The sequence below is a fragment of the Polypterus senegalus genome, chromosome 2, assembly GCF_016835505.1.
Source record: "Polypterus senegalus isolate Bchr_013 chromosome 2, ASM1683550v1, whole genome shotgun sequence".
Taxonomy (NCBI): Eukaryota; Metazoa; Chordata; class Cladistia; order Polypteriformes; family Polypteridae; genus Polypterus; species Polypterus senegalus.
Window position 1 is genome coordinate 293,475,821 of NC_053155.1, and position 18,956 is coordinate 293,494,776.

At 38.1% G+C, this 18,956-nt stretch overlaps 1 protein-coding gene across 4 annotated transcripts in view; it reads right to left on the reverse strand.

Annotated features, from left to right (window-relative positions):
• Positions 1-18,956, reverse strand: part of dclk1a (doublecortin-like kinase 1a) — a 401,030-nt gene that overhangs the window by 43,060 nt on the left and 339,014 nt on the right. The window contains exon 7 of one of the 4 annotated variants that reach the window (XM_039745799.1): positions 4,834-6,113. The exons of the other annotated variants lie outside the window; for them this stretch is intronic. Within the exon in view, the coding sequence (XP_039601733.1) occupies positions 6,057-6,113 (57 nt within the window). The 3' untranslated portion in view covers positions 4,834-6,056. Of the gene's footprint in view, positions 1-4,833; positions 6,114-18,956 lie in introns of those variants that run through there. 4 annotated transcript variants of the gene reach the window in all.

Consider the following 18,956-nt stretch of genomic DNA (forward strand, 5'->3'; position numbering starts at 1 on the left):
TATATTCAAATACGCTTTTATCGTGTGCAACATTTTCTTTTATTGGTACCCTGTCCAGGGTAGAAGTATGGACTGTTGTTTTATCTTCTACTTCAAAGAGTTCAACCAAAATACAGTGGAAATAATAAATAATAAAATTACTGTGCATGCTAAAATACATATATTAAAACTGAAATGCATTTATCCTACACCAATATATATTTCTAGAAAAATCTATGCAAATATATGCATTGTGATAGAGCAGAAATTCCCATGCCTCTTTGTAAAACTACTCCAATTATGGGGGGGAAATGCAATTTTGAAGTCTCATCATGGCTTTCCAATTCATGGAATTAATGTCAGCAGTCTGATTAGGCTCATCAAGTTGTCTACCTTCTTTATTTTAAACTCATGTTGCTTGTTCTGGCAGTGTGCTTTGCATCATTGTCATTTTGAAATCGAGACATTTCTGTTTAATCTTATGGCAGTGGGGAGCAAGACTTTTTTCACTAATGTTCTCAGTCATTATCCATTCACCTTTTCTTTAATCTTCACAAGATGATTACTTTCGGCACTTCCAAAATGAATGTGCAGTGGGAATGAAATAACCTTGCTAATGTGATATACAGTATTTGATTACCTGAACATTCTGGCCAGAAAACACCATTTTATTTGTATCACTAGACTGCTCATTATTCTACTATACTTCTGGAGTTCAATCTTTTTTCCACTCCCGTACAGATGACTATACTGCACTCCAATGAATGTTCAATGATTTGAAATACTTTTGTACATTTCTAGCATTTCTATGCAAATACACTTCTTCCTTAGAGTATTTTTGCTTTCATTTTCAAATTTTCTTTCAAAATTTATGATGATATTGTGGGCATGGACAAAGGGAAGGGGCACTTATCTCCCAGGTTAATTCAAAGCCAGTCGCTCACTATATAGACAATGAGACGCGCTGTTTAACTTGACAAACCTTAGCTTGCAGTTACAAACAAGATCAAGTCGTTCCATTTTTCACTTTGAGACAATCTTTGAATGCTTTTGACATTTTCCATTTGATTTGGCATTAAATGCAAATGTTTTGTAGACCACATTTCAAATTCACAATGTACTTCCATACTTTTCAAAGGCACTGTGTAAAGAGAAGGATGGCAAGACATAGTAGTTAGTGCTGCTGCCTCCGAGATCAAGTGCCCTGGTTTAGATCAAGCAACTGCTCATTGTCTGTATGGAGTATTACACATTTTTCCCCTGTATCTATATAGGTTTTTTCCAGGTATTCTGGTTTTCTTCCCAAAGAGGTGAATGTTACATTAAGTGTAGATTCCAAATTGGCCTTGTGCGAATTTCGGTATGTGCATTAGATGGCTCTGCAATGGTCTTGCTCGCTCTCCACTGTTTGTTCCTGCCTTGTGCCCAGTGCTGAAGATAACTGCAAGACTACGGTTACTACAAACTGAATGAAAGTGGTTTATGTATGTTATGTTACTCACTTTGAAAAGAAAAAGAGGTCACAACAAGCTTTAGTGTTATAGTAGTATGCCAATAAGTCTTGACTATGCCTCATAGAGACAACTGAGTGAGACTGATAAAGACCATGATGTACATGATAATGGCTAAGATATGAAAGTTTCATGTTGTTGGAAATGATTGTTGATATAAGGCCTTTGTACACATCTGGGAGGCTATGGTAGGCTTAGATATACAACACTACTGGAGAACCGGGAGACCAGCAGTCTATAAATACTGAATAAATACAGTATACTGCATATACATAGAGAAGAAAATACAGGCTATATACGTTAACTGATTTTACCATCTCATATACTGGGCTCTCTAAATATTGACGTGTTAATGATTTGCCAAGGTGAAACTCCTGTCATTGCATAAATGATCCCATCTAATATTGACTGCCATTGTTGCCCATTATATGTTTATGATGGGTTATGATAAACATCATATGGTTCGAGTCCTTTTTTCTTCATTGGAATTGAAAACTAGTCAATTAACAAACATTTATTAAGATGAAGCAGATAACAGTGCAATCGGATTACATTCCTAGAACGGCACACCACCAAAGCATTTATTACTACAGGGGCAGATTTTACCATTTGGCAGTACTTTAAGCAGATCCACAGCTCCTTCCATAAAAGACAACAAACAAAAACAAAAGATACTTAAACAGAAGCTTCACAATTGCTTATCCTGCCACAGCATAAAACTGATATGATTTTTCCCAGAAATGAGAATTTGGTTAGAAAAAAAGAAAATAAATGAACCATTCATTTGCAGTGTGCTGTTATTTTTACATAGTTCCATGCAAGTCTACTCCATCAGCATTATACACAAGGCATTACCTAATGCTGCTAGTTCACTATAGGATACAAACACCCTCATTACCCAATTTAAAGTCACTAGTTAATCCGTCAGTTAGGTCTTCAGGATGTGGGAACACAAAGAACACTGCACCACAGTATAATTCACTTAGCTATACAGATTACATATCTCATAAAAAACTAAATGTTTTTCTATATTTGTCAGATCTACTGTTTTTACAAACAATTAATAGATTGTGTTGGCTATATAGTAAGGCTACCTATGAACAACTTTATTCTCCATTTACTCCGAGTCTGAAAAATCTGAAAGCAAAGTTTTGAAAGTGTGGCACAGAAGCCGATTCTGGAGCATATCGACTCCAGAGTTGACTGTTACAAATTAACAGCTTGCTTGAAGAGGTCTGCCTGGAAGTTTGCTAGGGCCATGCCAGGGGCCTCATGCATAACACTGTGCGTAGAATTCGCACTATAACATGACGTAAGAAACAAAAACCGAAATGTGCTTACGCATAAAAAAATCCAGATGCATAAATCTGTGTATTTGCCAACTTCCATGTTGTTCTGCTATATAAATCCTGGTCAGCGTGAAAATTCACGCACGTGCCTGCTGCTCCACCTTAACTACTTCCAGAATTACGCCTCTTTGAATATACAAATTAATATAAATAGCCCTTAAGCTCAGACTTTTGTGAAAAGGCAACAGCAAAAGCACGAGGGAAAATAGAATTTCAGCGAATACCAAGTGGAGGCAAGGAAAACCGTACTATTTGTTGGTTTAAACAGTGGTATAATCAACAAAAGGAAGTTGATTGAGTGACATAGCGTGTCGGAGAAACTAGAAAGCTCAAGTTCACAAAGTCGCACAGTGCTGGAAATAAAAAAAGAAGTTGTCAGATATCAAAGTTGTGAAAAGGTGAGTCATAGCCCACCGTCTGAGTGTCATATGAAAGCTTATTAGGGTACAGAGAAAAAAAAACTTTAATCTTGAAATTTCCACTTTAATCACATATTTTATTTTGTCATTAAAGTAGAACATTACAAACTTCATCTTAAAATTGTTTAATTGTAATTGTTTTGTATTTGATCTTCCATGTGCGCTGTGTGTGTGAATCACTACGTGCTTCTTAAACAGACTTTCTCTTCATCTGACAGGACACAGAATCCATTACATTTGTGATATTACAGCTCTCTGAATAATTAAAATACTGAGATGTATACGTGATATCATTTTCATGATGATAGGAGTTAAAGCATGTTATTAAACATGGAACATGGTGGCGCAGTGATTGTTCGTGTCTCACGCAAGATGCTTGCTGCGCCATGCACAACCTTCAATAAAATAATTTATTGTAGCAGTGCTTGCTCTTTCAGAACGTACTAACCTCCAATTCCTGTATTCTCCAAATACCCAATCGCCACACAATCAGCTCTGTAATTAGACGTTAAGCCATCAGTAAGCTTAGAATGCAGATTCTTCAAAACCTTTAAGGAACATTGAAATATATTCATAGTACGTGTTTAATTATTCTATCCATCTATCCATCCAGTGTTGCGCCAGCCCCAGCAAATATACAGTGCGAGGCAGGAACAATCCGTGAACGGATGATGCGGCACCGTGTCCTCACATGTTTAATTATTTACAATATAGATTATTTAACTGAAGTCAAAGTTTTATCTGTATAATATAAACATATTTTGCTGCATTTCATCTTAAAAACGATATCGTCATCATATGTACATACCGCTTTATAAAGAGGCTCAGGTTGTGCAATATTAGAACTGTATCGCAAGTTTACAGTGAGGTAATTCTACTTATAAGTACAAACAGTTCTACAAGGAGCACTTGATGGACTGATTGAGTGTGTTTAGAGTCCTGTTTCTGAACCGCGAGGAAAGGCTCTGAAGCGTTTGCCATATGACAACAGTTCAATAGACAGCATGGCTGAGGCAGCGTGTGTTTGATGCTGTATACCGATAATTCTCTTTCCGATCAGCTGTTGTACAGCTGTGATTCACACTCAGATACAGTGATATAAATATTCCAAGTGGTGCAGTGAGTGCAATATGGAAAAAGATGATCCGATGTGGCAAACCCTAACGGGAGCAGCTGAAAGAAGAAGAAGAAAAAGGTGCAGTGAGAGTAACAACACTAAAGCAGCTATGGTATTTGGAATAGTTTGACCATTCGGTGGACCATCATATTGTCACAGGTTAGTTACAATTAGATGCATTAAACTAATAAACAATATGTGGTTAATTTCAGTGTATTTATAAAGCCATGTCAGGGATATGGATATAAAAAAGAAAGGAAAACCACACTGGAACAGTAGCACTGCTTTGACGGCGGGTGCCGCCAGTATGCAAAACCAAGCACAGAACTTGCGTACGACACGGCATGAGCTACCATGGAAATGTGCGTGGCTTTACGCCAAGTTTAGGTTTTATACATCATGATTTGAATGTGGAAACGTTTTTATACAACATTTTTGTGCGTACGCACGTTTATACATGAGGCCCCAGGTCTTTTCATAGACTACCCTGTTAAAAAGGCTCTTCACAAGTGGATAGACTGCTGCCAAAATGTCAAGATATCTTGTGACACTACCATGCATAAAAGCTCCTGAAGCTAGCACATCTAAAGGACATATTCAAAAGCCTTATACTGTAAATCATTTTTCTTGCCCATTTTCCATCTGAATTGCACATGTGCTCACACACACACAAATACACAATTTATTACTGCTTTAAAAAGCACTGCTGGCACATGTGATATTGTCATTGACTTAGGAAGGGCCACTGAACCTAATTAAATTCCTAATTGGTTGAGTCTTTAGTCACAGGACAGACTGGTGTCTCCTTCAAAGCCTGTGACTTTTACTTTTTCTCTCACAGAAGTTTTTCTTGCTCTCCCATGGTGCAACATGAGATTCATCAGGCACAAAGAATGAACAGATACTGTAAACCCATAATGCTAGATCACCTACATTTTCAAAAAAAAAATAACATTTAGAATGCTTTTTTTAATTTATGTAGTTGCTTACTTTAAAAAGATACTTTCATGGTAACATAGAATAAGGAAGTGTAGGACAATATCATATTGCACAGTGTGCTCATTCATCTAATAATGTGTTCTGTATTAATCCTAATTGAACCAACAATAGCACTGCAGTGTAGGCGCTTTCAGAGGATTAATTAAAATGGATTTGAGTGTGGCTCTTGCAATTATCTTATCTAAAGCAGACAAAGCTTTTAAGGTTCTAAAAGATACACACCTTGGGTGCTAAGTATATTTTCAGGACACAGTATATCACTGTGAGCTCTTGTTTACTCCTTGTATAAAAACTGAAAAGGCATTGCAAGTTAAAGTGAATGTCAAACTCAGTGAAGATACTGATGCAGTGGATGACAAAAACTTCAAAATGCAGATTAAAGGGTGTGTTTGCTCACAATTTTAGAGACACAGGAAAAGGAAAGGAAGCCGAAATAAAATCAAGGAATGAAATAAACTAAAAAGAATGAAAAACAGAAAATTCACTGTTGATTTTTTTTTCCTCAGTGACTGTATTATATTATTAGTATTAGACTTTCAGGCAATACTTTTTTTAGACATTATTATTATAGGTCTGCTGGTTAGTACAGTCCATATGGAAAAATAAGTGGTGTTAGGATGATTAGTTTTGAGCAAATTGACAAACATTTGTTAAACAAACCATCAACTTTTTTTTATTTTGTTTACAATGAGTCTCCTACGGAATCCAAGTCATCTGAAGACAGGGGAAGGAACAGGTCCTGTAAGATGAAATGGAGTAGAATCTTGTATCACTTAAAACAAAACAAGCAAATCAGAGCACAGAGACTGAACCACCACACAGTACGTGCTATGTCAAACTCAGACCTGCACTCTCCCGTCTATCACTGCCTCAAAGCTCCAGCAGGTAAGATGAGCCAAGCTGCACATTTTACACTCTCTACTTCATGTCAAGCTGCAGCTTTCAAAGATAGCACACTTAAAAGTACCATTCAGAATATGTGCAATGATTATTTTTATTAATTACATATTTTAAGAGACTGGTGTTCTTTTTACCAGTCCTGTAATCCCGTAATTACATTAACACTATACTAATATAAAATGTTATTTATGTGACCTTGTTAACTGTAACTTAACAGACTCATTAACAGACTCACTTAATCCAGTTCAGGCACGGTTTCATACACTTTTACAAATCGTCAGTTTCTGTTTCAGCTACATGACGTGATAGTGTGTTTTCATATGCCCAGCAATGCCTATGAAGTTTATGATGTGAAAGTAAAAAAAAAAAAAAAAGTTGGTCACAGACAATGAGCAGGCAAGAATCCAGAATCATAAATTTATACAATGCTTTTCTGCACTAAGCATTGTGTAAAACATAGGTTGTGACATTCAATATAGTCCATTAAGCACATATAAAGATGTATGTTTTTTTTTTCAAATTTCAGCATGAATGTTAAAAAAAATAAACTTCATTGAATAGATCTCTATAGCCAATAGTTATTGTGATTTAGAATATATGTCACAAAACTAGGACTGCTAAGTGGTCAGTGTTATTGGCAAAAGAGACAGATGGATTTTAATGTTGATTCATTGTGCTTTTATTTGTGTTCTATTCCCATTCTGTTGTAAATAATATAATAATGCTTTAAATAAAAATTGTTATTTTTGACACATCAATGTGTTATTTTGTTTTACTGTGGCAATGTGCTTTACAGAGTAGATAGGTTTACAAAAAACTTCACTGCCATAATATCTACAATGTCAAATGTAATTAAGAGAAGAGGCAAGGTGTTGTACATTCAGTCAGTCAGTCAGTCAGTCATTATCCAACCCGCTATAACCTAACACTAAGAAAGAAAGTCGCTTAGCTGCTAATGCACAAACGACGCAAGCACTTTGGCAACACGAATCCTACTAGCAGAGAGATGCCCACAGTAGTTCTGACGATTTAAATACTTTCTAGGATCCCGTGCACACAGTTAGTATACAACAAGTGACTGCCAGCATTCTTTATTTTTGAGCAGCTCCGCGCCCCTGTTGCTTTTCAAATTAAATATAGTTGGCCAGGTCCAAGCGTCAACTAGATGATAACATACATACAACACCGCAAGACAGGCACATTATTGAGTCTTTATCTATCCATCCATTATCCAACCCGCTATATCCTAACTACAGGGTCACAGGGGTCTGCTGGAGCTAATCCCTGCCAACACAGGGCACAAGGCAGGAACAAACGCCAGGCAGGGCGCCAGCCCACCGCATGGCTACATTCAGTGTCTCATGTTTAAATCCAGAACCCATTCATTGGCCATGTGGAGTCTGCATGCTCTCTCCAAGTCTGTGAGTGTTTTTCTTCTTGTACTCCAGTTTCTTCCAACATCCTAAAGACATGAGTGTTTAAGTTTATTGAGGTTTCCAAATTGGCTTTTTTGGCATAAGTGGACCTTGCAATGGACTGATGTCCTGAAAGAGGTGTTTTCTTAAGCCATAGCTCCAAAGACCTTGTATTGCATTCAGCCATTTTAGCAATAATATCTTAATAATTATGACATCTGCTCAGCCATTCAACTGTAGCTAATGCCTCCAACTGCAATTTGCATTGAAACCATCTAGAAATATTTTAATTTTTGTATGGCTCCAAAAACTTTGAATGCGTCAGTCGAGGCAACTGCTTACTGATTTAAAATGCTGACCAATTTCAATTTCCTTTTATTAAACACAGAACCCTGCAGATGCACCGATTCAACCAATGCAAAACAGCAAAGCTTGTAAAGCATCTTCAGCTACTACTGACAAGAAGGCAGTCCAATTATGTGTATACCGCCAGAAGCTTTTAAATCTAATTGGCTAGTAGCCTGCTGGGCCATGAGTTGCTGTTATTTCTTTGATGTAGAGCATAGCAGATGTGTCATTAAACAAACTTTACTTTATGTTGTTGACCTCTCCAGTGAACATAGCTTTTCAAACGGCATAAATGATTATTATAGCACACTTACTTTGAAGGTAAAAATCAAACTACATGGTTAGTTTTGGTTTGCAGAATCAGCATTTAAAATCCATGGCCTGCCTGTCCAAGAGACAAGCAACTGAGAATACAAATAAAAAAGTTTAGAAAATACAACACAATGTTCTATCTGGGAGAAAACAGCATCTTACTATCCTGTGAACCATCATGAGTTATTCATTTTTTAATTGAAAAAGATTGTACAAATGTCATGGCGGCAATCCCCGAACCCGTTGGTGGACAACGGCGGTTAGGGATGCCGTTAAGCTGAAGAAGGAGTCCTACAGGACCGTTTTGTCCAGTGGGACTTTGGAGGCAGCTGGTAGTGGAATGCAGTTTCAGTGGTTGCTGAGGCAAAAACTCGGGCGTGGGAGGAGTTTGGGGAGGCCATGGAGAACGACTTTTGGATGGCTTCAAGGAGATTCTGGTCCACCATCCGGCGTCTCAGGAGGGGGAAGCAGTGCAGTGTCAACACTGTATATGGTGGGGATGGTACACTGCTGACCTCGACTCGGGACGTTGTGGGTCGGTGGGGGGAGTACTTCAAAGACCTCCTCAATCCCACTAACATGCCTTCCAATGAGGAAGCAGAGCCTGGGGACTCGGAGGTGGGCTCCCCCATCTCTGAGACTGAGGTCACCGAGGTGGTCAAAAAACTCCTTGGTGGCAGGGCCCCGGTGGTGGATGAGATACGGCCGGAGTTCCTCAAGGCTCTGGATATTGTAGGACTGTCTTGGTTGACACGCCTCTGCAACAACGCATGGACATCGGGGACAGTGCCTCTGAATTGGCAGACCGGGGTGGTGGTCCCCCTCTTTAAGAAGGGGGACCAGAGGGTGTGTTCCAACTACAGAGGGATCACACTCCTCAGCCTCCCTGGAAAAGTCTATTTGGGGGTCCTGGAGAGGAGGTTCCATCGGACAGTTGAACCTTGGATTCAGGAGGAACAGTGTGGTTTTCGTCCTGGTTGTGGAACAGTGGACCAGCTCTACACCCTTAACAGGGTCCCGGAGGGTGCATGGGAGTTTGCCCAACCAGTCTACACGTGTTTTGTTGACTTGGAAAAGGAAGTCGACCGTGTCCCTGTAGGGGGTGCTCCGGGAGAATGGGGTACCGGACCTCCTGATAGGGTTGTTTGGTCCCTGTACAACTGGTGTCAGAGCTTGGTCCGAATGGTCGGCCGGAAAAGGATGGAGTGCCCTCTCAGGGTTGGGAGTGAGATCCTGTCCCAAGTGAAGGAGTTCAAGTATCTAGGGGTCTTGTTCACGAGTGAGGGAAGAACGGAGCGTGAGATCGACAGGCGGATCGGTGTGGCATCCACAGTGATGCGGGCTCTGCATCGGTCTGTCGTTGCGAAAAAGGAGCTGAGCTGAAAGGCAAAGCTCTCAATTTACCAGTCGATCAACATTCCTACCCTCAATTAAGGTCATGAGCTATGGGTAGTGACCGAAAGAATGAGATCGCAAATACAAGCGGCTGAAATGAGTTTCCTCCGCAGGGTGTCTGGGCTTTCCCTTAAAGACAGGGTGAGAAGCTCAGTCATCTGGGAGGGGCTCAGAGTAGAGAGAAGAAATGGTGATGCTAAATCAGCCTTGTACAAGGATATATGACTGTGTGCGTGTTCAGAAACACACTTGAATGGTCTAAAGTTGGTACCTGCCTTATGCCCTGGGCTGCCAGGATAAAGCTTGAACTCTGTGGCCCTCAAATGGATTACACACATTTAATGGATGGATGGATGGTGGTTTTAAAGCAGCTTTATTTATCGCTTATTTGCTATAATATTGGACTGGTGCACCATCCAGGGCGTGTTCTTATGCTATCAGAATCTGGTTCTACTTACTTAAAAAATGTAGGGATAGATGAGCTGACCACAAGCTGGATTACACAGTTTTGAAAATGAATGCATATTTTTAAAAAGATAGTTTCTTTCTGGATGACAACGTTGAGTAGCATTACAGCCTCATTGCACCACAACCCTAGGTTCGATTACCATCTATATGAAGTGTACATGCTCTCTCCGTGGAATTATCTCTAGTTACTCCAGTTTTCCTCATTTGATCCAGTATGAGTGAAGGTATTTTGCTATGGACTAGTGCTTTGTGCAAGGTTAATTCCTGCTTAGTGTCTCATGCTACCTGGACAATCTCCAGTCCCCCATGACTAAATTCAAATGTTTAGAATTTGATGGATGCTTTTAGTAATGACAGGAAAAGCAATCTCACATTATGCTCAAAGCTGTAAATCACTTCAATGGCGCCTCGGATATAAAATGTGAAACTATATTCCAAGGTATTTAAATATAAAAATCAGAGATGGCACCCTGTCCTGTGTTGTTCCTGCCTTGCATCCTACGATTACTGGATTCCCAGTCCTGGATAAGTGGGATGGAAAGATGGCTGAATGGATTATGAACATATGCATACATGTGTACTTGTATGTGCTGTGAGAATACCTACTGATGGATGTTTGATCTTTATTTTAGAAATACTGACAGAGCAGGATGATCATTTTATGAATAATAATGAAAACTGTTCATTGTAATCATTCATTCAACAAAAAATGTGAAATACAATTGTCTGCCACGGGCAAAATAAGTACACCCCTGCATTGTATTGCATTTGACAGAAAAAAGGTTCTTGCAAAGGTTGGTTAGAATAGATATATTGACAAGCTTTCATAAGGTGACTGGCCTGTTCTTGTCAAAATTATTTCCATGTTATACTTTAGACACATTTATTTCAGTTTCCTATATCGACATGGAGAAATTTATGTCCACTTCTCTTTAGGGAACTCCTTTTAACGGAGTGATGGTTGAGGTCTTTCTTGCATGGCTTGAAGTTCCTCCAAACCATTTCTATGGGGTTAAGATCTAGGCATCATGTCAGGTTTTTGAGACATCCATTTGTGTATTTGCTGGAGTGTTTTGCGTTATTATCTTTTTGCAAGTTCCACTTAAATTTGTTCAGCCTCATCTTTTTGATACATGGTGGCACATTCACCTCATGTGCTTTCTAGTGCAATGTTGAATTCATGGTTGAGTCTGTGATGGCAGGCTGAAACCATAATGCTAGCAACAAGAATGGCTTGAAAAGCCTCAAACCATAATGCTTCTTCCAACACCATGCCTTAAAGATGGTGTGAAGTTTGTTTGGTCAAAGGCAGTTTTTTGGTTTTCACCAATTGTGACCTCTGCCAATGTGACTAAACAGCTCTAATTTGTCTCATCTGCCAGAGCACTTTGTTCCAACTGTCCTGTTCTTCACTAAAGTATTGTCTTGCAAACGTTCAGTCTTCCATCTGTATTTATTTTTCAGAGCAGAGACTTCTTCCCGATCTCACAGGAAGGGCAAATTTGCCAGGTCTCTTTTGGATGGCTGACTCATGAACATTGACTTTGACGGAGGCTAAACTTGTCTGTAAATTCCACCATTGTTGGATATATCATACAGAATCTTCCAGTTAGCTCTTTGGTTGATTTGGTGGAACAACTTGGCATAGACAAATTAACAGTGCTTTGAAATATTCTCAATTTTTAGGTAACCTTTTGTATAGTGGAGCTTCATAGGCATCAGCAATCTTTTTTCTTGGCTTGATACTGCAACTCTTAATGGCTAAGACCAAAGCATTCCATAGGTTTCTGATGTTTAAATAAGGAAGGGCCCCCAAGTGACTCTATAATTATGTTGTAATCATTTTAACCCATTTAGGTGCACCTAATTCTAATTTCAGTCATTTGATAAAAGGTAGGGGTGTACGAACTCCTTTTGCCCAAGGAAGTTACATGTCTGTTGACTGAAGTAGTACAATGAGTGAGTAATTAGATTTTTCAATTAGACCACCTTCATCTATCAGTTTTGTTGAAATGATGATCAAATACCCTTGTACAAAATGTAATAAATAAATAAAATAAAGCCTTTTCATCGGGTGTACCCTAATTTCCACATATTGCATGGTGTTTGGCTACAGCAGGTTTGTTTTTCACTTAAATTATGCAATATTTAAGTATGACAAAGTATAATGAACCACACTTATGAGAATAAGTCAAACTAAAATCAAATATAATAAAAAATAATTCAAGAAGAGGAATGTAATAATTTATAGACATTGGGGACATATAACATATTTTTAACTCACTGTCAAGATAGCAAAGTGTAAACCTACACATTTTATACCTAAGACCCACTTGTCTCGTGGCTCTTTACTGAACTGTCCAAGAGAATGAATACCAATAGCTTGTTGTTCTGAATGAAGTCTTTGTTTTGCAGAATAATGTTGTTTCTTGAATGTCTGGCTTGAATGGAGCCGGATTTGATTAGAAGAGCTAATAAGTGAGCCAAACAGACTTAAATGCACTTGCCGTCCCCTCGCATGAGTCAGTGAATATAATAAATAAAAAAAAATAAATGGCAGTCACAAACGATGACTAGAAAGAGGAACAATCAATTTAATGAGCAATGCTGACAAATAATAAAATATTTCTCTACAAAATTAGCCCAAACTCGCATTTATGAAAGATATACTAATTTATCTGCTACGGCTGCAATTAAATTGATTATTTCTAATGAAGACGCAAGCTTTAATGTGGCTACTTTTCTATGTTAGACATACATACTCCCACTCTGACCTTTATTTTCTGTTCAATAACAAATGCTGTTCTTGTCCTGGAGAGGGAGTAGGTCGCTTTTTCACTTCCACCTTTTCCTATGAGCTTGTAGTTTATAATGACAACATGCAACAATAGTGGAGACGGCCACGGGTCCTGTACCACCCACAGCGCTCAGCTGTTCTCCTCAATGAGAGACAGTCTATGCATACCAAGGTGATGGTAAGCCAGTAACTCAGCCTCCCCCACTCACTCATCAATTAGACGCCCCAACAATGCCACTGTCAACAACTACAGTTTGTTCTCTCCTGTACGCCTTGCCCATTTCATCTCCCACTAGAGACAGCGGACAATCAGAATGTGGTGATGGGAGGAAGAAAGTGGGCATCATGACTCACCCACTATAGAGGTAAATGAAACAGACTAATTGATTATCGCATAAACATGTGTCAAGGTGAAAGGATTCATGTACCACTGAAGTAAACTCTCTTGTTTCATTCAGACAAAGAAAATCCTTACAAGTTCTGTTAGCTGAAGCAGTTCTTTTTTTCTAACAAATTAACTGCACATTTTCTCAGTGGTGATGCTCCAGGCCTTTCTTGTTGCTAGGCAACAAACTGGGCCAACTGAAGCAGAATCTGTAAAGATTGTTGTATTCATCATATTCCTGGAAGAATAAAGCCTTACCATGCTGTTGTTAAAATTAAGGTTTTACAATAATTGAATTTTTAATGCCTTCATCTGAATATTCCTTATAAAGGTTTAAGTACAAACTCTCTGGGAATTACTTAAACAATAATAACACCTTTATCCCTATCGTGTATTTGCTTTGGAGGGGTGGGGGTCCTGTATTAAACTATAATTATGATAAGAAATAAAAGCAAACTAGGTTTGCTATAATTGTACCATTTGTATTTATTCATTATTCTTAATTATAGTGAGGTATAGAAGATGGTAAAAACTTGAACTGCTATGGCGGTGTTAAATATTTTCGAGAGTAGAATATAGACAGCATTCTATGTAAGACTGACACAACACTTTTGCTGTGGTCTACTCAGATTTTCATAAAATTCAATTTAACCTTAGCAAAATATTGTATTCTAAGATGTACACGTCAAAACAGTTTGCCTCTAATGGCACTGTAGTATGTATTGGTTTAACAATATTGTAGTGCAGATAGTGTGCTTGCAGCTAATGAAAATGGGCTACTTTTCTCCAGAGTGCATGACCTCATTCCTTGGCACCTGCAGTACTCTCTACTCACAACTTCTTCCCAGTCAGTGCAAAAAATCATAGGAGTGAACTGCTCTGTCCTTGATTTGAATGGCAGTCATTCTATGAAGCATCTTAGGAAAGGAAATTTTGCCTTTATTTATATATCCATACACTATTGATTTAAAAAGAGGATAGCGCAAATGACTTTTTTTTTGCACATTTTACTTTGATGTGAAAAGTATTGTCCCAAGTCTATAAATATACATACTTATTTATCCACTCATTTTCCAATGTTGTTTGTTTCAATTCAGTGTTGTTTGGAACCTCGGGCTATGCTAAAGCTAACCTGTATCAACCCAACCAATATTTTCCTCAAATTGTCCAGTTTAGAATAATTAGATAGCATAATGTGGTTGTTTTTGAAATGTGGTCGAAAACTTGAGATCCTGTAGAAAACTCAAGTAAACACTGGCCTTCTCGACACAGACCTAACTTAGGCTGGGATTTAAACTCAAAGTGGACTCAAGATCCGCCTGGAAAAGGTAAATTTTGTGAATGCTTTTGGTGGAAAGGTTAGTCTAGAATTAAAATTACTTTTTAGATTCTTAATTCTCAAGCTCTTTCTCCTTCAAAAAAACTTGTCATCTAAAACTTGTATCTAGCCACACTCTACCATTCTATTTTACAATATTATTAATTCAATGGTAAATCAATTACGAAATCATACAGCTACAAAGTTGTGTAATTGGAATGGGGCATTTATTTTACTGACGAAATGATTGATAGATAGATAGATAGATAGATAGATAGATAGATAGATAGATAGATAGATAGATAGATGTAAAAGGCACTATATGATAGATAGATAGAGATACCAGTTCACTGATTTTTTCCCTTAAATGCGGCTACCCTTTTATGTTTAAAGTAGATGTGTAGAATTGTCCCTACTATTCTCAAAGGTCCTAGTAAGGGCTGTTCAAAACTAATGTTTGAAGCTTTTATACAGTATATTATAATGCTGATTTATTTCTTTTTTTTTGGTATGAACTATAACTAGGGTGGAAGTACTGCACAGTGGTTAGTGTTGCTGCCTCATGGAACCAGTATCCTTGGTTCAAATCCTGCAGCAGGTTACTTTCCATGTGAATTTTACAAGCTCTGCCCATGTCTGTGTCGAGTTTCCTGCTACATCCTTACAGACGTGTAGAGTAAATGGCGATTCCAAACTGCCCCGATCATGCACACATTCGAGTTGACATTGTAATGGACGGTCGCCCTGTCCAGGGCTGTTTCCTGGTTTGTGTGTGGTGCTGCTGAGATAGGCCCCAGCCCCTCACAACCTGTATTGGATAAGGCTGGTTTGAGAATTGTATGCTATATTATTTTAACAATAACTTAAGGGCAAATTATGAGGCATGATGGATTTTTCAAGTCAAAGGCTGATATTCCTTTGATATTTCTGCTTTATCATTACTAAAGCAACGAGTCTCTCTGCCACAGAAGGTGTGATTTTAAACTTGTAAGGGAGGCCTGTTTGCTACCTGTGCTTTATCTGTTAAAATGTAAGAGCCAATGAAACTGAAACCACTGTCTTGTTGTTTCATACCTCCGCCCCTAAAATTTAATTCAAGTGTGAAAAAGTGAAAAATTAACAAGTGTAAAGAAATGTACTCAATCATTAAAACTGCCAAATGTTCACAATATTGCAGTCTTGTTAAAACCAATAACAGTTTTCTACAAAATTTAAATTCAAGCTGGTTAAAAACATAGACACACTAAAGATTGCATGTTGAAAATAGACAGAAGGGTATGAAGTGCATAATTTAAATTCCTGCTGTAGAGGCATTTCTAGGCTCTACACTATAGGGTGGTCCAGATCTAATTATGCCATTTTCATTACGCTATAACATATTAAGTTTATTACATAGAAAATCACCCAAAAAATCCCAGACCATTGAGAAGTGTGTGAACTGACGACATGAAGAATCGTCTTTGCGCCGAACTGGAATCGTCCCCGCATAAAACAAAGTCATCCAGACAAACTGGATCTGCATAATTAGATCTGGACCACCCTATATATGAAGAGTTATAGTTAAGGGATAAATGTCCATCTGCTCTGTTTTCACCATTCTTCTAACGATTGACTAGCTTATGACTATATGTGGTCTACTGAAAAAGCTGCTTAGGAGTTTAAATTGATGAAGAGCACAGCCCACTTGCCCCTCAGCAAATGCACATATACTCAAACATCTTGCCAATAGACATCATGAGGTCTCAAATTCTGCAAATGTACTCTATGTTCTCGAACACAATGGATATTATAATGGTAATAATCCATCCATCATCCAACCCAATACATCCTAATTACAGGGTCACAGGTGTCTGCTGGAGCCAATCCCAGCCAACACAGGGCGCAATGCAGGAAACAAAACCCAGGCAGGGCGCCAGCCCACTGCAGGGCACACACACTAGGGACAATTTAGAATCGCCAATGCACCTAACCTGCCTGTCTTTGGACTTTGAAACCCACGCAGACACGGGGAGAACATGCAAACTCCACACTGGGAGGACCCGGGAAGTGAACCCTGGTCTCCTAACTGTGAGGCAGCAGCTCTACCAGTGCGCCACCATGCCGCCCTAATGATAATAATATTCATGAAAATATTATTTTCTTCTAAGTAAACAATAATGTTTAATATGACGATGACACTTCCCCATTTACCAAAGCAATAGCATAATTCATCCACTTTCTACAGTCTTGGTAGTTACTATAAAAGAACCTAACAAATTTTGACTTTAATTTTATTTTGAATGGCTAAGTTTATCAAATATATAAATCAGTCTGTATCAATTGTAAGGTACATATGCTTTCACTGAATAAAGCAGGGGTGATTTAAGTCTAATTTCACTAAATGTGAATGATGTCTTGATTGGTCAAGGATACCAGTAGCAAATATTTAATTTACAAAAGCCAACAAATAAAGCTTGTTTTAATTCTCGTCACTGAGTAAATTTGTTTGGATAAGTAAATTCTCATAAAAATGGGATAAAGTATGACCTAAAATTTAAAGCACTTTCTCATCTGTGTCTGTGCAGTTTGCACATTATTGTGTGGTATTGTTTTTCTTTTTGTGCTCCTGGTTGTATTATGTTTCCTATTCTGGATCTGTGGAATTTTTCCTCTTCTTGTATGTCCTTTGAGTGCTTTTTAAATCAGGTAGTTATTTACATAAAAAAGAGATTTAATATTTAACAGTAATGTATTATAAGAGTATATTAAGTCTTCTCAGTGTTGTTCATCTTAATAAACATACCAAACTATGTAATGTGTTATGGTCATGCTGTTGAGGGTGGTGACTGTAGGTAAAAAGACTAGCAATGGTTAAGGATGGGGTTAAGTAGTACCTTCAGGAATAGAGGAAATCCTGTACTAGAAAGAGCATTATACGTCATAGCAGTTTTTGGAACGAGAACACCACCGAGGGGCACTATGACAACAGGAACAGTCAGCACAATTAAAGACAAGAGAGAAAAGTGTACCCTGGGTAGTAAGATGCCATATTTCGTCAGAACGCTAGAGGGACCAAGATCCCAGAAAGCAATAAACAGGCCTGTTATCATTCTGAAAGTGCAGGTGACTGAGAGGTTGCCTGGTAGACCTCACCATTTAAGGCTAACAAGAGGCTCACAGGTGCTGGGACACTAGGAGGCATGATTTGGAGCTCTAGGCTTGTGTAACTGCTGCAATTACAAGTCCAACACTGACCATTCAAGAAACTGGCTTGGCTGAAGCTTTTCCTAAATAGAGTATAAAAGTTGCTTCCTCTAAAGACTTAAGAGTGATGAAACCATTTAAAAAGTACTTTACATGGTTGAGGTAGAAAAGAAATAAAAGAGCATGTTGAATAACATTAAGGTAGGCTACTGGATGAGCCACTTTACCTGGCAAAAAGTAATCTGAAAGTATACAAGTATGGCAAGAGAGGCAGCGGGTCTAGTCTCTTGTGTTCTTTGACATATATGTGTATTTCACTTTCTTCATCACTCCCATGTGGCTATTTAATAATAAATCATTACTTTTGAAAATTTTGGCCTGCATGGCTTTATCTTGGTTTGAGGATAACAAATAGGCAAAGCTTCATATTCAATGAACATTACTTCTTAAATCTGAAATTTAACCTTTTCCATTAAGAGAATTGTCACTGCTGGGCATGTAGCTATTTTTCTTCTTAGACAGCAAAATGTACAATAGAGGCTGCTTTTAAACCATAAAGGCATAGGTATTTTATTCCATACTAAAAATATATTATACAAAATGTATTCATTGCATACTTGATTTAGAAATTGGTTAAAAATAATCTCAACACATGTTCATCACCGTTAAAAGTCATAAAACTGCAAAACATTCTTTTGTTTAATCAATTCACACAGCTAGTGTAACACTAAATACCTAAGCAAGTCCGTTATTAAGAGCTTATGTACAGGCCCCAAATTGAATTATATGAGCCATCTCTCTTGGATTTCGTAAGTGTGTTACAGTATGACGGTGTCGGATGTAAAGCTACAAGCCTAGTGAGTCCTGAGGATAAATAAGTAACATTATGAGAAACGTGCAAATAGCACTAAAAGAAAAAACACCCATGACCATAGAAATAGTATTTAAGGAGCATGGGCTTTTGAGTTCAGATCTTGCCAGCATTTTTAAGGAAATACACGTGTGACACAGACTATACTCATCATTATGTACCTCCAACAAGTCTGGTTTAACATTTAACA